The 21,366-nt window shown below is 37.7% G+C and overlaps 2 protein-coding genes across 9 annotated transcripts in view; both read right to left on the bottom strand.

The window, feature by feature from the left end:
• Nucleotides 1–5,547: 5,547 nt before the first annotated feature.
• Nucleotides 5,548–17,083, bottom strand: LOC121912917 (transmembrane protein 79-like). Its single transcript, XM_042435469.1, has 5 exons — nucleotides 16,895–17,083; nucleotides 14,008–14,861; nucleotides 8,477–8,671; nucleotides 8,148–8,370; nucleotides 5,548–6,614 (listed from the first exon to the last, which is right to left on the bottom strand). The coding sequence occupies exons 2-5, from the start codon at nucleotides 14,723–14,725 to the stop codon at nucleotides 6,422–6,424; spliced, it is 1,329 nt and encodes a 442-aa protein (XP_042291403.1). The 5' UTR covers nucleotides 14,726–14,861; nucleotides 16,895–17,083; the 3' UTR covers nucleotides 5,548–6,421.
• A 1,732-nt stretch (nucleotides 17,084–18,815) lies between these two features.
• The window catches only part of LOC121912876 (chromosomal protein D1-like), a 42,640-nt gene continuing 40,089 nt past the window's right edge, over nucleotides 18,816–21,366 (bottom strand). For all 8 annotated transcript variants that reach the window (XM_042435396.1, XM_042435394.1, XM_042435397.1 and 5 more), the window contains one exon: nucleotides 18,816–20,697. In XM_042435396.1, the coding sequence (XP_042291330.1) occupies nucleotides 20,671–20,697 (27 nt within the window). In that variant the 3' untranslated portion in view covers nucleotides 18,816–20,670. The remainder of the gene's footprint in view (nucleotides 20,698–21,366) is intronic.

Below are 21,366 nucleotides of genomic sequence, written 5' to 3'. Positions count from 1 at the left end.
TATCTGGACGAGTTTTGAGGAACTGAGCATCGTATCTGGCGCTGAGCAAAAAGAGACTCAAAACAGGCTCTGTCTAGATAAGGATAGTTCACCACCAGTGGATCTTTTAACGCTGACACAATTACCAACCTCGTACACCCAGACAGGCCCGAGGCCCTCAGGTGGCACTCTGCAGCTGTGGAGTCGAGCACCTTCGCCAGAGTGCCAAAATCGACCTCTTCTTTCAGAAAAAAAAAAAAAAAAGAAAAATGCCAAATGCCTCTCGCACACACGGTGCAGGGACACTGACGAATTATCACTCGCACTGTCACGGAAACGACTGGGACTTAGTATATGAAACTGTCGATGCTTTTTCAGGCTTTGAATTCGCCATCACACTCTCTCTCTCTCTCTCTCTGTCTCTCTCTCTCTCTCTCTCTCTCTCTCCTCAAGACTGGGTGCTCCTCCCGTCCTCGCACCTATTCTCCTCTGGAACTCGGATGGAAATTTGTTGCACCAGAAATCCAGCCAGTCACTCAGCTTATTACCAGGAGTAGATGCCATCCAGTTAAAATGCATAGTATGAGTTTTATGAGCCTCTGGTGGCTTTTTTTTGTTTTTGGGTAGGGAAGTATTTGGTTCTTTCAGTCCAAGTGTTCTTTATCTGTTGGTATTTTAAAAATCTGTTTTGAAGGTCTGTTAGTTGTCCAGAAGTAGGAACTTTGTATAAAAATCACTCCTTATACAAAAAGCTTTGATGTCCTCTCTAGCTCTCTCTAGCTCTCCTTATCTCTTTGCGGTGTTTCAAAAAGTGAAAGGAAAAGACATTTTCTATATTTCTACCGCTTCAAGTTGGCGACAAAGTAAAAATAGCTTTTCAGCTTCAACGACGTGTATGTACATATGAATATATTTGCATAGACTTTGCTAGGTATCCCTAAAAACAAGCAATGTGTTGATTCTCAGTGGATCTGTTTGCATATATGAGTGTGAATTTGATATGTTTCGAGCTACGGTGCAGGGGTTACGCCACACTAGGGTAGTGATGGTGGATCGGACTCGTTTCAGTAAACCTATTTTAATGCTAGTGTTGATGGTGTGTGCACTTTCTGTCTCTCACTCACAGAGGCCTGCTTGGTTGTGGTGTCATCATATTCTCTTGCCACACATTTTTAAAAAAAAAAAAAAAAATCCACGATCAAAAGTAAGAATTGTCCATAACCACCTTTTTAATATAAAATCATGAAGACACCGTCATTCACTCGTAGTCTAGTTAAGAGATACAGTACACGGCATATTTTGATTGAAAGAATCATGTAAAATCTTTTTTCCACATTTAAAAACACAGATTTCGCCTTTTTTCACTATGAAATTAAGTCAAGAATTTGGCTACGAAGTGCTGTGTTGTTTAATTGTATGCTTTTTAGTACAAATTCGTTGTGCCAGAATCATTTCAAGTTTGTGTATGAGTGTGTGTACACAGGTTGTTTATAGTCTACAAATAGAAAGGTTTCTCCTGATCTGTTTTTTTTGGTTTTTTTTTAGCCTTGAGAATTTCAGACTGGCGCGTTAAGCTGCCGTTTGTTGACAGTTTGTTCTCTCCGGAAACAATCCTACACTTAAAAGTCGGTGTAGATGAAGTGGACCTGGTGCACGACGACGGCAGCTTTTATGCGGAGTGTGTCTGGGAGGCTGTCCAACACCAGTGTTTTAAATTTTTCTATCATCTCACAAATTTTTCCGTCCCCCATTGACAGTGTGGTGGGTAGCTTTTCACTCTGCTAATTGACCGTTTGTAAGCCACGCCCCTTAGTTACTGTTGCTACGCTCGTCCAGCTTCGCGTAATGTCATGGTACAAATGCAGTTTACAGCGATAACGGTGGTAGATTTACCACAAAAAAAGTCTTAGTAATTTTTGGAAAAAATGGGTCCTTGATTTCCGACAGGTGAAGATAATTGATTGGAATTGATAACTGTCGCTGGCAGATTTGATCAGCTGTAGCTTACTGGTCGTTCAGTGATTTTGTCGGTCTTCATCTGATGTTTTTAGCTGACTCGTTATAAAATGAGAACCATGTAAAAGATGCACTTATTGGCTACAAACACACTATCATGCTAGAAGACGTTAAAGCTGCATGTCCAGAAAGTCACTAGTTGATGATCCATGTAGAAGACATTAAAGGGATAGTTTGTATTTTTTTGAAGCGGGGTTGTATGAGGTACTTATCCATAGTCAGTATATTATCTACTGTAGATTTGGGTCGACACACCCCCAGTTTGGAGAAGCAGGCAGGCGTACCGGCATGGGAGTTAAGTAATGTACTGCTGTGCAAATTGTATTTTAGCCACCTAAAAAAATTTTAAAAAAGCAACATCAGTTTAAGTGTGCGCTATATTTAGAATATTTCCACCACTTTCTTTGCCGTCAGCCCTTTCCTTTGGCACTACGTTTTCTTAAACGTACAACTTCCGTATTCCTACGCATGCTTCGCACTCTTATTACGCCGCAGATCAGCTGTTCGGGTCAGAAAGTGCTGCTGCAGTGTAATACTAACGGTGTTTTTTTCCAATGGAGATAATAATCTCCTCTTTTACCACACAGTCATTTCCATTTTTACAAAAAAACGACGACAAAAACATAAAATCAAAAAATCAATTCCATGGAAACTTTGTGGGCGCTGATGGTTAACTGAAATGTGACACCACACCGATTGGCTTCGGCACCCTGCCACATGCAGGTTTGTTCATGTACAAAAAAGGTTCTCTGTCCAATCTAGCAGTGTAGTCACAAGACAATCTATATGAGAAATGAAAACCTGCACCCCTGTTACTTGTTGTGTACAATGTTTTTTAGAATCTCACTATTTTTGGATTAATTTGTGCTGGTGACAGTTCCATTGTCTATGATTATAATGATATTATTATGGAGCTTTTATTTTATTGCTATTGTGTAGGATAGCCAACTGTTTTTTTTTTTTTTTTCTTCTTCTTCTCTCTCTTTATTTTATCTTCCTTATCATAAACATATAGTACTGGTTTCCTTTTTTGAAACAACTTGCTGAAAATTGCACGATCAGTTATTGTGGTATTAGCAAATGCAATGAAGGAAATACCAGTTAAATGCTGCAATTTTAATTAAGATATAGAATATATTTATAAAAACGGGAAACAACTGAAATTAGTAATTCATGAAATTTGAAAAATGTTAATGCATGGGATACAGGTAACAACAAAACTTATGTTACGTACAGTAATGATAAAGGACATGCATCACAAATGAGTTAAAACAACTCAGAATAATGTAGCATATGAAATACTAAAGATGAAATTTATAGCTAATATATTGTGTTGAGCTAGTCTGCTTTGGGTTTTGTTGTAAAGAAAATATTTCTTTTTGTTGTTTTTTTGAGAATGATATACAGTTTGTGTATATTTTCATATACAAAGTATGCACTGATATGTTATTGAAATTCTATACCGCTTTTACAAAAAAGTGTTTGTTGTACCAAAGTATCCAAGTCCCTTGAAACCTTATCCTTTTTGCGTATGTTTTACCGTATTTTATATATTAAATAGACAAACTGAGTGAAATGAAATTGAATCTGTGGTTTATTTTCTACGCTGACAGTTAACTGTGTGACGAAGCAAAAGTGCCTCTAAAATGATCCAAGACTCCAACATCAGGAACATGTGACAGCAAAGAGAAGCAAGTAAAATGTCCACAAATCTTTCTTCATTCACTTCAGAATCTTTCAGTTTATCATCTGTTTTTTTTTTTTTTTAACTCTGTCACAGTGACAAACACGTGAAATGAAGCTTCATTTCACACGTTCAGTGATAAGTCGACGGCTAAATTTAACTGATGGCTCATGACCTCCAGTGAGGGAAGCAGGAACTGCTGAAGCATCAATGTCGTCGTCAGATTAAAGAATCACTTCATCACAATGAAAATATCTTCATTCATGAGATCTTTTGTCCTACTTTTAATATTAGTTTTGGCTGTTTTGATCCTCGACAGTGGAGGAAGAAGTTTTCAGATCCTTTTATTTAAGTAGAATCACAATTCAAAAATGCTCCATTAAAAGTAAAATTCAGCATTCAAAGTTATACTTATGAATGTAGTAAAAGTACAGAAGTATCGGTAGAAAATTGTACCTCAAGTATGAAAAAGTAAGAGTACTTGTTATGCAGAAAACTGGTTCCCATGAGTGTTATTATATTATAGAGCTGAAACCATCAGTTGACTAATCAATAAGTCAATCCACAGAAAATTAATTGTTAATAATTTTGTTAATCTATTAATCGTTTAAGCCATTTTTAACTTAAAATGCCAAAAAGTGAACTGGATTTTTCAGAATTTTAGAGTATTGATTGGACAAAAAGATATAAAATTCTTACATCTTATGGGAGTAGTCGCTTGCAAAAATAATAAACAGATAAAGCAATAATAAATAATTGTAAATTTCATTTTGTATATATTTTTTGAGTACTATAACAGATGCATTATAAATGTGTAAGCAGCATTTTATTTTAGCTGGTGTTAATATTTCGTACTTTCTATGCTGTGCAAGGTGTTTAATTTATAGCTGTTCACTATAAGATGTTATCAGGTTTCCATTTCAGATCTGAATGTAATGACTCCTCCAGCTGACTAATATAATACAAAGTACAGCAAACTACAAAAAGGACTGCTTAGTTTCCACTCGTGCATCTCATTGATTCCCTCACATTCAAATCGGCTAAATCATCATCCGGAGCATCAATAAAAGGGCACAAGTCAAGAGTTTCCATTACACTGTTTAAGAAAACTTGTTGAAGATAATAGAAAAAAAAAAGTACATGGTGGGAGGTAAAATGTACTGAATGTACTAAACAGCACATGAAATCAAAAGGATGGAAAAGAATATTAAGTGTCAGACAAAGGTCAATTTTTACCCTCACAGCAGCCTCTGTCCTCTATTATGTGTGATGATCAGTTTTGAAGGAGAAACGGCTGATAAAGGTGTGGATCTACTCATCACACCAGAATATCACAGAAAGCTTCACGGACATCTGGTGATTTCAAGTCTTAATGAAAACAAATGTCCTATTTTTAATTGTTAGACCCTTGTAATGAATTTGTACATCGTGTTTTCCAGGATTTATTACACTGATGTCCTGTATGACTGTTTCAGTGCTTTACTCTGCTGTGTTTTTACCTGGATTATGTTCATGGTGGGTGTTATTTTGGCCATAATGCTTCCCCGCTGCCGGACATTAGACTTAGAGTTGATTAAATTATGTGTTTTGTTTGTTTTGAAGCCAAATTCTTGAGGTTTGCGTCACTGTCAGTAAACTGTCATCAGCATTGTTCAGGTTTTAAATCTGGGCTCCAGCTGTTTGGTCTTGTTGAAGTTCGCCTCATGATAAATCATAAGAGCGGACACGTACTTATAACTTACCCTGTGAACTTCCTGCAAAATTAAGGACATTTTTCATATTCTTTTGTTATGTCAACCCCTTCTACACAAAACAGGTATCAACGGTTAGTAAATGAGATCTGAATCATCATGTGTGACACTGTTGAATATTGTATTTGGTAATGAAGCTTTATTGAACTCCTTCAAGCCCCCAAATATTGATTATATTTACTTTAAATACTCATTCATTCATTCATTCACTGAAAAAGATCCTTCAAAAGAAATAAAAGAGACTAAATCTAAACATAACCCAGCAGTTTCTGCTGCTATAAAATAAAGAAAATTACATTTTACAGTCTTGGTTGTAAATTTTTACCTTTAAATGTCAGTTTTCTGTTGACAATATAAAAAAAGAAATAATTCATAAAACAACTTAATGTTAATAATTCAACTTCATAGTAAAAGAAAAAGAAGCTTCATGCATTTCTTGTTACTCCTGCTAAAATGTACAGTAAACAAGGTGCTGCATACAATATTACCCTTAATATTTTATCTTAAAGGTACATTCAGTATCCACATCTTTTTTGTGCTTATAGCTGAAAGTTTCATGTTCAATTTTTCCATTTCTGTGTTCTGCTGCAACACATCCGAACACTCAAACTGAAACTCTCTAAAGTGGATTTCTTCAGCTCACTGATAAGATGAAGGTTAACACAATTTAAAGGTTTATAATGGAAGATAAATGGTACAAAATTAGCGAACGCACATTGTAAAAAAGAGCTCATGTTTCAGGCCACATCTCTCTGTAGAGTTTTAATTTGATGTAAGTAAACTTTTCCAATTTCCTCGCTCACCTCTCATGTGAATATTGATGTCGGTCTGCACTTTTTAATACAGAGAAGAAGCTTCCAACACCCTCACAACCTGCTGCATGTTATTGATTTCTCTCTAAAAACGGACACCAAAAGACCGAGCCTGAGATGTGATGTTTTGTTATGATATTTGACGGTGTTTTGCAGCTGTTTTGTCTCTCCTCACTCCTTTAATTCCACCAGCGTAGCCTGGGAGTAGGAGCTTTCGTGGGCGGTCCCACGTCAAAAACCGCTCCTTGTCCGACTGACGCGCAGACGTAGTAGAGGTTGGCGCCCAGCATGACCAGTATGGGGAAGAACGAGAAGCCGAAGCCGAGGCCCCTGATGCTGCTGCCCAGTGAGAGGCAGAGCCAGTAGATCAGCCTGCAGCACAGAAAACAACACAAACCAACTCTCAGAAACATGAGAAACACATAAAAAAGTTACAGAGGCAAATGAGATGGACGTACTTTCTTTCCTTTCTGTTTAATGTATGTTTATAATCAGCTTGATTTGGATGAATAATGATTAGAGGATCTGACACACACTCTCCCTTTGCAGCAGGAACATTAGACGGCTTAGCTGCTTCATGCCTTTTATCAGTTTTTAAAACAAGAGCTTGATGACTCAAAGCTGGATTAACAACTTAATAGATGCTTTATTCTTCTTCTGACTTTCTTTCACTCATGTATTCAGTTGTTTTCTTTCATAGCGGTCGCAACTCAAACTGAAAAAGGCATCAAGGATGTGGGTTTAGCACAGTGCTGCCCGTTAAAACACATCAAACACCGACGACTGATCAGACTGGTTTTAAACAAATCCTTCAGTTTAACCAGTTTATTTGGAAGTGGAAAAAGTGACAGTATTCAAAATGGATTAGTCACAAAAGGAAGCAGTGCTGCAAAAAGCAACGGACCCTGACAACAGATAGATTGTGTCAAAAGTTAAAAAGAGTTCAGATAATATGGCTGGTATCTCACTCATCCATTAGTGTTTCTGACAGAGGACATGAAACAAAGCTGTATCTGTCACTGCCATTGATGTGTCAGTTTTATGTTATAATTATTTATTATATATTATTTATACTGTATAGGCTCTTTATCCGTTTGTTTAAATAGCTGTCGAGTGTGTGAAATCATCCTGCTAAGACCGGCTGACTTTGCTGAGGTCCAATCTGTCGACCCGCAGTTCATTTCCTTCATGCTGTTTGAACCAAGATACAAACAAACGACACTGATTACGGCATCAAGCAGCAATTTAGTCATGACAGGGAGGAAATCTGAAGCTTACAGTTCACTGTTGTAGATAAAAATCTGAAATGGTCATATTCACAAACAAAAAATATTTATTTTGGCTCATATTTGGCTCAGTAAGGCCTTGTTTTAACTCTAATAAGAAGTTGAACTTGTGAGTTTTGTGATGTTCCATCAATTATGGTTTTGAGTTATTTTGTAATTTTTTTTCTCTCTAATTCTTCTTTGCAGATTTCTTCAAGCACTGACAGAATTAAACTCTTTGATTTTTGAGCTCAAGAACTTTGACATTATTATTTTGAAGCTGTTCCAGTCTTAATTTATGCCATTATCCTTTACCCTCACTACCATATTTGACATTTTGAAGCAGATCTTAAAAATATGAACCCATCTTTTGTTTAAATTCAGATCTGATGAGTCCGTTTTATGTGGCCTCTGAAACCAAAACGCCCCCTAAACATGAGACTCATCTGCACAGAATGAATACTGATTAAAAAACAAACAAAACAAAACTATAAACTGCAATAATTAAGTATCATTCTTACACTATGATAAACAAAATTCAAATTTTCTCTCACATGGCAGACTCATCTATCCCCTCATCTGTGCCCGGTTTGGCTTCTAAACATCAGACAACGTGCTGCTGGGTAACAAGCACACATACCTGCCGAAAACAAATATGATGGTGAGCAGCGGCACCAGCTTGACCAGGTCCTGGCTGATGTATGTTGCCATGACGGCGAGCTGCAGGAAGTAGAAGAGGAAGAGGGCCAGCGATTCGTTGATGTAGTGCCAGTGCACCGCCACCTCTCTGTTCACCAGTTTGCTCTGATAGAGGGGTGTCAGCGAACTGTAGCGCAGCCTGGCCACGCCCTGCACCAGCAAACCTGCGGAGAGACCAACTCACTATTACCTGGTTTTTATTAGACTGTGTGTTTAACTGTGTTGATTTTACATCATATGTCACAAAAACAAATGTGCTGACAGTCTTACCGAGCATGATGGGGATGGTAGCGAAGAAGGAGCAGCGTAATGTGTACACCACCCTGAGGGGGGTGCTCTCCAGCATTGGCGAATCAAAGGGGAGGAAGGCGTAACCTCCCCACACCAGGAGAGGAAAGAGGAGCCCTGCAGCCACCACCGCCAGAACCAGCCTCAGCCTTTCACTGCACACATGCTCACACAGGTCTGAGGAGGGGAAAAAAAAAACAAGTCTGTCTTTCTCCTGTCTTTCATACACAGTTTGGTAAATCATCATTGATTTAAACTGTCTTTATTAGGACAGGACGGTGACAGCGAGACAAAGAGGACGAGACTGAGACTGAAGTCACAGCATAATTCATCGAGACATGTAATTATATCTGATTACGGAGAAAAGAGATCATTACACCGAGCTCAGTGAGTAATGACTCAGCGAAAATGTGCCTCAGAATAAAAAATAAATAAATCTAAAAATCTAAACTGTGCCTGGCTGCGTCTACTACATCACTTAGAAACCACAACACGGTGAGATCTGATCTTTGTTAAATCTGAAGCCAAGTAGATTTGTGTGTTATTCTTTCCAAAAATGACATCATTAAAGATAATCTTGCTTAGTTTAATTTGATAGCTGTCAAAAGAGGGTATTTAGGCAGGAAATCATTAAAATAGTTGTTTGAGGAGGATGAGGATTTGGTGGCTTTCGAGTTTAAACTGTAAACCATGAACCCCATGTCCCAGGGACCTTTGCTGCATCTCTCTGGGTGCTTTTCAATTCCCACATTTGATCTTCCAATTCCCCTATTTCAGCCCCCCCTTTATTAGAAATCCGTTGGTGATCAGACGCTGCGGCTGATACGACATCACTAACACCGCAGTTTTATACCGGGACCAATAACAGAACCGACTCAGCTGTTTTACTCCCAAGTTTTAGATTTTTATTTTGTTTTCTGATTCACAATCTAGTTAAAATAGCAGTCTGATTAACAAAAGACAACTTTCTTCATATATAAGAAAGGCTTTTCTTTTCATTATCTTATTTCTCCTTTTAATCTGTATCATGGATAATATTATAAATCAGGGAGAGGAGAAGAGTCTGTTGCCTTTCAGCGTCATTTCCATTCAGTCACATGTGAGGCTGGAAATCCTTGTGTGTCTGCTAGAAACTATAGTTTAATGTGAGTATTATATACTCACAATCTAAATAATTCTACAATCAGAATATTAATAAATGCAGGTGCAGATAGAAACCACACTGTGGTTCGACTGATTTGTACACAGTATAAATACAGAATGCAAACGTTTGTGTAATAAATGTAAAAGTTCAGAAAGAACCCTGATTCACCATTTCTGCAAATGTATTGAAATTCAGGATTTTTGAAGCAAGATGCAAAGTGAGTTGAATAAGATACTGGGGGTTTCTCTACACCAGAGGCATTTATCTTGGCTACTTAACAGGAATTTCACATTCCTTTTGCACACACACCTTTTACAAACATTGTTGTATTGTGCTCCTAAGTGTATTTTAGAAATGTGGATCACTGATAAAAGACCTTCTATTGTGCAACGCATTCAAAATATAAAATGTCTGATCCCTAATGAAGCTTTTTGTACAACTTGTAAAGGTTTGTAAAGGTTTTTTAAAACTTTTAAGTTTGATAAAATATGGGATCCTTTTCTGAACTGTCTTGGACCAAAGAAAGCAGAGTCAATAGTTGAGGCCTGTCTGGACTCGTCTGGAGAGCCATGAAGGATTCATTTAAGTTTACATTAAATTGAGTAAATACAGCTGCATAAAGATATGTGAAATTTATCAGAAATTTATATATTATGGAACTGATTTATGTTATTTTTGTAATTGTGTTTTTTCCTTGTGTAAGTGTACATTTGTTTCTTGTTTTTGGCGCTGATTCTGTTTTTCATAAACCATATTGATAGCTCTTAAAGTTGACGGACAGCTGATCCAGCTGTGCTGCTGTCATCAGAAATGTGGACGTCTCAGTTTTCTAAAATTATGTTTTCTCCTTTCCTCGTATCTATTCCTTGCATCTCTCCTCGCTTCTTCGGTGGGGGGAACTGAGATGAAGGAAAAGACGCAAGTGAAGGAAGTGTGGATGCAATTAAGGGAATTAAGGGAATCTCTCCTGTCAACTCATCAATAAAGATTTAAAATGCCCCCAAAATACTGTTTTTAAACTGATTTGATTGAATTGTGTTTTTCAACATAACTATTAGGTTTTCTAGTTGATTTCCTATCTCCCCTACAGCTGTTGGCTACAGTTCATGCCAGCACGGTATGAAAAACAACTTGCAGAGACTTGAAAACAAGCAGCAACAACCACAGCCAATGTGAAAGTCTCTTAAAGTGCAAAACCACTGATGGCTGCTAGATGCTGGCTCCAATAGACTCTCATTCAAAAAGCATCAACTTCTCTCATGAAATAAGAAGTTAAAACATTTTTTCAACAAGTAATTATGGTCTCAATCTCTAAATACAGGCCCTCTTGCTCCATTTATAAGATATAAAGACAAATAGTAGCTTCGATGCCAGAGCGTGAAAGGAAACAACCCGCACTACTTATTCGGAAGGTCCTGGTTCCAAATGGAAAAGATGGCGCTGACCGTAAGCTGCAACTCTGGGCTTCAAACTGGCTCTAATGCAAACCAGTGGGTGATGTCACACATCTCTACGTCCCTCTTTATATAGTCTATACTTGAAACTAGACTCCCCCCCCATTACTGTTATGTGGTTACAGGCCTTTAACAATGAGTCTGCTCTATTCAAGTGTCCCAGTAAGTCAGTAAGTAGCAGGACCCTGAAATTGAAGCAGCTAAATATAATTCAACCATCACTAATGTTAATATAGCTGTGCTTTTCCTGCTGCGACACGCCAAATTATCGTCTGTGAAAAAAAGCCTCTGCAGTTTCTAAAGGGCAATGTTTTGAAAACTCTTGTTAGTATGTTCGAAGACACTCCAACATCTGAGATTTAAGATTCAGCTGCCCAAAAGATGAAAAGCATTGCAAATATGAGCTTTATCAGAAAATCAAATCCAGGACAGTAAACAAACATGGATGTTGTGAAAAGGATCATCTTAATTCAGTTGTCTATTGCATTAAAGGGGGGCTCTACTGATGTCACTCGAGTCAGCGTCGATTGGTGCTGAAGACTACAAGTTTGAGAATGAAAACATTTTGGGGGGAGTTGAGTTAGAAAGAAGTGAGGGTACCAGATCCGTGTAGCAAACTCCTTATGTCTGCTTGACGCTAACAGCTCGAGGCTACAACAGCCACTACTAGAATAATGCTCCTAAATCTGTACAGTTGAGTGAATTGAGTCAGGTTGCATTGTGGGTAATGTAGGTGCCAGAGTTTGACAAGGAAAAATAATGTGTGGAATAAAAAAAGACAATATATCTGGTTCTGCTGCTTTAAATTTTTGTACTTTTCTTTTTTTTTTAAATTGCCCATCATGAGTAGGGACACCACAGTGAGGACATTTTCCCACTGACTAAAACTGTGACAACACCGGTGTTACTGGTTACACCGGACGTTTTACAAGATAAGATGTTTGTCGATGACACTCGTATGTAGATTGCTTACTTTGATCTTTAATGTTAGATTTTTAGTTTAGATCTTCCCCTTACTTAAGAGTTAGTGACAACGGGCTTCAGGCTGCTGCCAGCAGGTCCTCCTCTGTGTACAACCCGCACACAGACGGGGACAAGTCAGAGGACGACCGCCACTTAGAACCAGAACCAGAGCAACTCGCCTGAATTTTTAGCAGGCTGAGCAGGCAGAGAGCAAGAGAGTGTCTGCCGAAAACAAGCACCAAGACCCGGGGAGACATGAGAGCAGCTTCTCGTTAAGAGCTAGCGTTACGTTTGTTTACAGCAGAGAGCAGGACGGAGAACAGACGTCTCACTCTGCTACTTTTTGCTGCGACTCTGCTGCTGCTGCAGATGGTCATGGAGCAGACACTTTCAGTTTATAATTGTAACGTCCATCAGCCGACTAAGTATTGATAACCTGCTTGATACTTTACAAGTTAGAGTTTTTTATTTAATGAACGTGGGTGCTGATACATGAAAATTAACTAAATGGGTTATATTTAAAAGCAAAACTACGGTATGGGCGGTGGGCAAGTAATGTAATCAGTGTATGTCCCAACACCGTGTAAGAACGGTAACATCGACACCCGCGGCAAACCTAATCGTGAGTGCGACCATGTTATAGGAGTACAATGCTAAATCAGAGGAGTACTCATTTAAGAAGGCTGTTGTCTTGGATGTTGTGTTTTCCCACAGGCACTCAAACACACCAACAGAGGTAATTTTTCATAAAACTACTCTCTCTCAGTTGTGTTACCATGTATGTAATGAGTACAATTGACCAAAAGTAAAGTTAACTAAATGTCTTAAGACTGTGAAATACTGTAAGTAGTTTCAGGTTTGTTCTTCTTTGGAGTGTTTAATTAACACCTGTGTAGGGAGTATTGTCCATTTTACCTAAACCTATACTTGAGATTACTGTGCTGTGCAAAGATGTGAATTATCTTGCCACTTGCCTGACATTATAATTTCCTCCTTTTTCATGTGTTTGTTCGTGTGCATTGCTTTCTAAAGCATAGCTTTGCAATTTTGCTTGTAATAGCAAACTGTAATGAATGTTTAACTGGAAGGAGGGTTAAAGGTTGTAATAAGATATTGGAAAGTAGTAAGTGACATGTACGCTCTGAAAATGTGAAAAAAATGAGTTCAGGTTCTTAAAAATGTATTACATGTAATTATGAGTCATCATCAGGAGTCATACAGGGCCCCAGACATTAAAACTAATTACATCTCTATATAAAAAGGCTTTTGTTGTTCAATAGATGTGGATATAATTACCTGAAAAAACTTTGTTGATTGACACATCAAAAATTACGATCCAGAGATCCCTGACTATGTTTCCTTTACAGTTAATGAGGTGTTCATGCAAAGAATTTAATTCAAGTTTTGTTTTATTGTTTTTACATATATGAGGGGCACAAACCAAAAAAAAAAAAAGTGTCTGTAATAACTTTCCGTGCATCTTTACTGGATGCTCTTGTCAATACTAAAATCTCCCTGTTTTATGATTTCTTAGATGCACCTCAACCATCAGCAGCATCTTATTATCTAATCCCCCTTTATACATTTTTATGTTATAAATATATTATATTATTGTTGTGAATTTCCCATATTACGGTAATTGTTGGTGGAGATGTTATTGGTTTTATTTATTAGACTTATTACTGGCCAACCTTATCATTATTGTTCCAAGCAGAGTATTGTATATGTCTTAATATATGTCTGGATCTTTAAATATTTCTTTAAATGGACAATGTGCAGATGTTGGGTAAAGTAAACAGTACATGTAAGTAGAAGTTGCTTGATAAATATGTCGTATTCTTCCCTTTCAATGAATACATTTTCTTTAGAGCAATGTAAAGTGTAACTCTTAGAAGTTTGATATATACGGGCCCAGATGATGAAGATGAAGTGATTGTGTGTATTATACTCACAATACTTGTCGTCCTGTTCTGTCCAGTCGGGGTAAAACTGCGCTGCAGAGTTGGGCTCCATCTGCGGCTCCTTCTCTATGTCTTTTTCTATAAAGAACGCGCTCTCCTCAGGAAGCTCTTTGCTTGACGGACGCACAATCGTGACTTTTGGAGTGAAACCCGGAGCAGCTTTCTCTGAAATCCAATCTGACTCTCCATCTTCCTCCTCCTCCTCCTCCTCATCTTCATCATCTGCCAGTGAACCGTCCCCTTTCCCGTCCCGCTGCACCTCGATCTCATCGTCCCTCCACCTCTCGCCCTCAGGCATGCTCTCTCTCCATTTGGCTATGCCCTTTCTGTCGCTCTCTGCCTGGCTCTGCTCGTCGGACGTATCCTGGCTTCCTCCATTTATCCCTGCGTCCTTCTCTTCAGGCTCTGAAGCTCCTTTTTCTGTGCGGATTTCATCATCGTTGTCTGTCTGCGGCCTCTTGTCTTTATCTCCCGGCCACGGCAGAGTGCTCGGCTCCAAAAGAGCTGAGGCGCTCACTTCCTCTTCTACCTCCTCTTGATCCTCCTCCTTCTCCTTTACTTCTTTGTCTTCAAATGTCTTTCCATCCTCTATGCTGTTGCTCTCATTTGGCTTTTCACTTCCTGCTGTTTGAGCTTCTGCAGTCGGACCAGCAGGTGAAGGTGCCGCCTCTTCAGTCAGTTCAGAGATTAAACCACTTTGGCCAGACATTCTAATCCAATTTGAGTTTTTAAATCCAATTTTCTCCTTTTTTCAGTCAATTGATGTTCTACTGTCAAGAGTCTGACTGTTAGCAAAGCTGCTTCCACTTGCTAAAAGTCATTTTTGGACACATCTGTTGATTTCTCTGTGAGGGGAAAAAAGTTACAACAATGTTTAAAATGACTACTACCCCACCTTCAGCTTCACAAAGAAAAAAAAATCAAAGTTCATTGTTTATCATGGGTGTGTTGCCCTACAAGGCTTGTCCTGCCCTCGCTCAGGCCAACACAGTGTATAGAGCAGTCAGTCCTGTTTAAATATTTTGTGTGTCAGATAATCAGGTAAACTGCACATAAAGACTGTTATTAATGCTCTATCTGTGGCCTTAATTGAAGTACGAATGGTTAAGATTCTCCCAAACATCAAAAAGTAAAATATCACACATGAATAAATTCAGTGAGAATGAATTACAAACTTTTTGGATACATCAACATCAAATCAGGTTATTTCTAGTTGATACAGGACGGCTGGATCCTCAATCAAAAACGATTGAGAACAGTCAATTATTAAGCAGAAATTGCAAAGATTCTCTAGTCCCAGGTTCTGAAATATGAAGGTTTTTTCTGTTTTATATCATTGTGAACTGAATATGTTTGAGTTGTAGACTTTTTGTCAAACAAAAAAAGCAATTTGAAGACGTTGCCTTGGGCTCTGGAGAACTGAGATGGGCATCTTTCACTATTTTCTGATGTTTTTCAGACTAAACAATTTTTAAAAGAATGAAAAGAGAATAATTGTTAGTTTCAGGCCTCATGAGGACAGTCCAGTAAATCATTACATCTATATAATGATTTACTTATATTGATATATAAGTATATCAATACACATTAAAAAAAAAAAACCTAATCTGTGATCTCATCTATATGTTAATTCTGCTCTCTTTAAATTTGGTAGAAGTGTTTAATATAATTTATACACAGTGATGCTTATTTACTAAAACATTGTACAGCCAAAATATAAGACAAAACTCTTATCCATGCTTCAGACCAACCAAACCACCCAAACTACAAAATCTGACTTTAACTTAAACCAAAATTACTGTTTTGCTAGAACAGAAGCACTAAATCAGAGCTGCAGTCGGCTGCTTTTTCATTACTGATAAATCTAGTGAAGTGTTTTTTTCAATAAATCATTTAGTCTTTGAAATATCAAACACTTTTCTAGAGTTCAAGGTGACATCATCAAATGTCTTGTTTTGTGTGACCAACAGTCCAAAACCAAAAAATTGTTAAATTTATTATAATATGAGACAAGAAAAGGCGGCTGGTTCTCCCATTTGGAACCTCAAATGTTTGTTTGTTTGCTCAAGAATCAATCGATTATCAAATTAGTTGCTGCTGATTCATTTTCTGTCGATCAACTACTCATTAAATCAATTAATCATTGCAGCTTCCGTCCAAAATATAGTCAAATATATACAAATATATTAAAAACAGAAAAGTAACATATCCTCACATTTGAGAAGCTGGAGCCAATGGATGTTTGGCATTTTAGCTTAATAATCGACAACATTTTTGTAGATTGATTTTATACTGATTAACTAATTGACTGAACATTTCACCTCACTAAATATGGCATATTAACCAAACCAAACTGTAGGATGTGCATGTGGTTATCCTAAATGGCCAATTATTAACAGAACACTGATTCATTTCAGCTGAGTAATAAACTGTAAACATTCCTGCTCTCTGAAGACTAACTGCCTGGACTTTGCTACACACAGTAGACTATATCACAATCATTAAAATGTCATCATTTCCTGTTCAGTCTTTAAAACGCTGAAAATCGTCACTAATTGTTGTGACTGAGAAAACACATTCATGTTCTGAGCCTAAACTGCCTGTCGGTACCATATTTACTGTTTGTTCACTTAAAAAACAAGCTTGTTTACCAACTTAATGGTCCAAAGTTTGCTTTACCCACTGAGGCTTTCACAAAGACTTTTCCAGCCCTGTTTATGTATTCAGGTGTAGCTAATCAGGCCTGGTGTCGAGCAGGAGGAATGTAGTTTCAGGCTGGAACTCAAACTTGTTTAACAACTCGGTATTTACGAGCCGAGTCTTTAGAAACTTAAACAGAAATATAACGTTAATACTGAGCCGTTAATGGTTGACTTACCTGCTTTTACTTCGGACACATCACCAAAATACATCCAACTTTGCCTGAAAGTTGTCTGGTTTAGTTAGTTGTTTCCCACTGTTGGAAGTCAGAAGTTACCTGGCAGGTGAGACGCTGTTCGGTTGGATCAGCCGGAGACGAACTCTCGCCAGGTCAACATCTCGCGAGAGTTTCACAAATCGCCCCCTTGGCTGCTCCAATCTGACACCAACGACGGGTGCTCAAATCAAAGCGCATTTTACCCCCTCACGACATTGAGATTCAGTCTCAATGTCGTGAGGGGGTAAAATGCGCCCTGAGACTGGACTTAAGCCCTCCACTGTTTCCATAGAGATAAATTAAAATTCTTAACCCTGTAGTTAAGTTCAATGTGTTTTTTTCTGGACGGTTCTTAATGTTTCTGATGTTTAGCTCTGCTGGTTTACTCTCAACAAATCTGCTCATTGAGATTTTTCCTTTACATGAGCTGTTAAACACTGTTAATATTATATTCACATTAAATCCTCATTGAGGACCTTCACATTGTAGATGGACAAAAACCAACCTTTGCCCGTCTAGTTTAGCAGATTATAATAAACAAGTCCAAGTAATTAAGCCTATAGGTCTATGATTCTGTGTGTGCATTATACCTCACTACATCAGTTGATTTACACAACAAAAGTTAAAAAAAAAAAAAAAAAAAAGCAAAAGTCATCAAAAATAAATATTTTACATTGGTTGTTATTATTAATCATTGTTTTTTGAATTATTGATCATAATAATTAGTATTATTATTTTCTTTTAATTGTCACTTTACAGCCTATTGCTGCATGATTATGGGTAATTTCCCCAGTGAAGTCTGCAGAAAGTCCGCTTGAGGCCCTTTGTGAACTTGATGAGTTGCGGATTTGAACAGCCCGCAGCACTTATGGACTCTCTAGGAATGCGCCCGCAAAGTCCGCAAGTCTGCAAATGCTGTGAAGTTTGGACGTTATAGAGAAGCCTCTTCTTCTTCTTTCCAGCAGACCAGAGACGGTTTAGCGCATTGTTGCCTCCCACTGGTGTAGTAATGTCATTGCTACTTTTACCCTCTGACACCTACAGTATGTCTTGCTATATACAGTAGATCTGTGGTTTGCAGGAGGTGTACTACTTCTCTAGCTCTCTCTCTTTTTAAACATCCCAGTCGTGTTTGTAAGGGAACATTTTTTCAATTCAATTCCCAGTTTGCCTTTATTCCATGAACAAAACCCTTCTTTCCCCAGCACAGGGCGGGCAATGTATCAAGACATGTTGTAAAGCCTCCAGGACCCCACAGTGTTCACCCACTTGCTAATCAACATTGTCCCAGCCTGTCTTGTCAATTGAATCTCATCTCTCCAAGGCATATTGCCAGGTTTGACTGATGGTTGGATGCTGTATTGCTTTCTCCCTCTGCTGTCTGCGTCCCTCCTTACTGATGATGATGCTGCTGCGGCACTCCATCCTGCCAAATGGCACCTGCACATCTACACTATCCCTGCCTAAACTTTCCCTATAGCTACCCTGTCTGCCACCTCATTGCCCTCAACCCCAACATATAAAATACATCACGTTTGATCCATTCATCAAACTGTTTGGACTGTGCAAGGTAGGATGTCCTTCTGTTACTTTTAAGCCTGAATCTTTACCTCACCTTTGACAAAACCCCTTTCTTAACTCAAGATCCACATATATGGAGCATTCAACCACATCTTAAGGTTCCCCTCAGCATATGGTATGTATGCTCGGTTGCCATGGAAACAGCTCAATTCTCATTTTTTTTGTCATTGTGAGTTGTCAAAAGCTCTGGAAAAATTTAAGTGGACCTTGACTTTTTTGTCATGAACTTTCCTGCTCAAATTACTTCACCTTTCTGAAAAATAGTTGAGTGTTTTCTTTTCAGAACATTCAAGACTGTGAGTGTTTTTTATTTTTTTATTTCTGAAAATACAGATAGTATTACAGAACATGTGGTTAATTTTTACTTCTTTATGGGGAAATCCTACATACACAGGGGCTGCAACTAATGATTTTCATCATCAATTAATCTTCCAACTATTGTTTTGATTAATCAATTAGTCGTTTGATCTATAAAATGTCAAAATTGTGAAAAATGTTGATCAGTTTCCCAAAGCCCTCCTCAGATGTCGTTTTGTCTATAACCCAGATATTTGTTCTACTGTCAATGAAGACTAAAGAAACCAGAAAATATTCACATTTGACAAGTTAAAAAAAGTTACACCAAATGATTAATCAATTATCAAATTAGTTTACTATTAATTTATATTAATTGATTAACCAACTATCTGTTGCAGCTAATATACACAAATGTAAACTGGATGGAACTGATCCCACATTGATTTTTCTGCTATAAATCCATACACAAGTCAATAATAATAAAATAAAAAAATAAAATTTAAAAAAAGGCAAAAGCAACATTTTTGAAACAGCAAAACATTTAACATTTTAGACTGTATGCTCAACAATATTTTTCAGGTCATAAAAGAATCACAGACACTCCCAATTTTACACATTCCAACAAATGTTTCCTTTTTGCAGCAAGTGTTGACCTTTATAATTGGTGTCTGCTTAATTAACAAGCAAGAACTCATCATGATGGTACATTATAGCTACAAGTTCAATGCAACTCCCCTTTTTCATGGTCATAACCGTAACAAATATGCAAATTCTCCCTGTAAAAGGTATTTTACACAGATGTTTTTCTTTTCTTCATGGACTGTGGCGTGTGTCAGTTTTATAGTTGGGTGTGATTCATCTTTCACAACATAGACAATCTTATCTTTAGCTTGACTCAGGTACACAGAGTATCACTCACATCATTGAACAGGGCTGGTGAAGGTGGGGCTGCTACCCTCAAACACTACATAAAAATAAACAGATAATAACTGCCTGTTTATATTCCTACAACTAACATTAAGTTATGTAAACAAATAATGAAATAAAGTAAAACAAATAGGAATAGAAAGGGGCAACATATGAAACCTCTTCATTCTTATCAAACATCACACCACAACATGAAAAATAAAACGGCAAGATCGACATTTTATTTCAAGACCATATCTCACAAATTATTGGCTTCTTGTTGAAAACACAACCACGACCATAAAGGGGTTAATATCAGTAATAATGACATACAAGTAATGGAGCAATAGCCAAAGAAAAAAAAAATCAAGTCACATTTTTTTTTCTTTTTTTTTTTATACACAACGTACTCAAAAACGAGTAAATTAATTTTTGTGAAATCAAACCAATCACTTGAATTTAATCTTATGACAGTATAAAAAAAATAAGGCTTCACAGCTATATGTAAAAATTTAAAGAGAAATAACAGTAAAAACTTAAAAAGCACACATGGAGGAAGAAACCTCCAGGGCGACGGTGAGAGGTGGGAAGGCGTTTAGACACAGAGCTTACGTTCTGTCGAGGAATGCACGTAACAGAAAGTTGAGAGACCAGAGGAAAAAAAACTAATAAACGGTACATTCAAAGCTTTGGCAATTACGGCAAATCAAATATGAAATATTGATCAACTGTGAAATGGCATTGAGAGAGATTATAAAAACATCATTACATAATTTAGACATTATTTTATCTCCCAATCCCCCAAACTCATCAGACACTCAGTAGAGAGCAGAAGCGAACTTCAAAGTTCTTTTCCAGAAGTAAGAAAACCTCAGTCAACATCACATTGACATTTGTAATAACGGAAACGATAAAAAAATCCATGAGTCCACGGTTGAGTCGAGGGGCCGTGGCTAGTTCAGACTTGTCTGTAGTAACAGCTGGACAGAGAGGATCAAACAGCTTTAGGCAGCAGAGACTACAGCTAAAACATCGAAAACATTACTGATATGGACAAAATCAAGTTATGATGACGCAAGTACTTGCACTACTGTAGTTTTTTTTCCCAATGCTAAAAAGTTAAATGTTGTTTGACTTTTAAAAGCAGGTTTCAACCTGTAATATTAAGTGCTGTAGTGGAGTCCAATTAGTCTAAAAACGTGGAAAGCAGAACGCAGGAACATGCTTAATTATTTTTAGAAAAGACAGATGAAATAAATGCTAAATGAGAGATTGGATTGAGTTACAGACACTACTGGAACAACGGTGAGCCAGGACGTGACATCAGGGCTTCTCTTCTCTCTCTAGCTTCACTCTTTTTGTTTTTAAATGTCTCCAGATCACCCTTGTAGCCAAATGGTTACAGTGCACGCCACGTAACCGCAATGTCCCCGGTTCAACTCTGGCTTGGGACCTCTCTTGCATGTCATACCCCTCTCTCTCTCTCTCTCTCTGTCCCAATTTCCTGTCTGCTTCTCCACTATCAGCTCTCCCTTAAAAAGGCAAAAAATGCCAAAAAACATAAAAATACAAATAGCAGTGAAGGGAGGCTCAGGAGTACCTTCTCTTAATAAAAAAAAAAATAAAAAAAAATCTCCCAACATTAGTTT

This window comes from Thunnus maccoyii, chromosome 15 (genome assembly GCF_910596095.1).
Source record: "Thunnus maccoyii chromosome 15, fThuMac1.1, whole genome shotgun sequence".
Lineage (NCBI taxonomy): Eukaryota > Metazoa > Chordata > Actinopteri > Scombriformes > Scombridae > Thunnus > Thunnus maccoyii.
The sequence above is the reverse complement of the archived record's forward strand: the minus strand, read 5'-3'. Positions and strand labels throughout refer to the sequence as shown.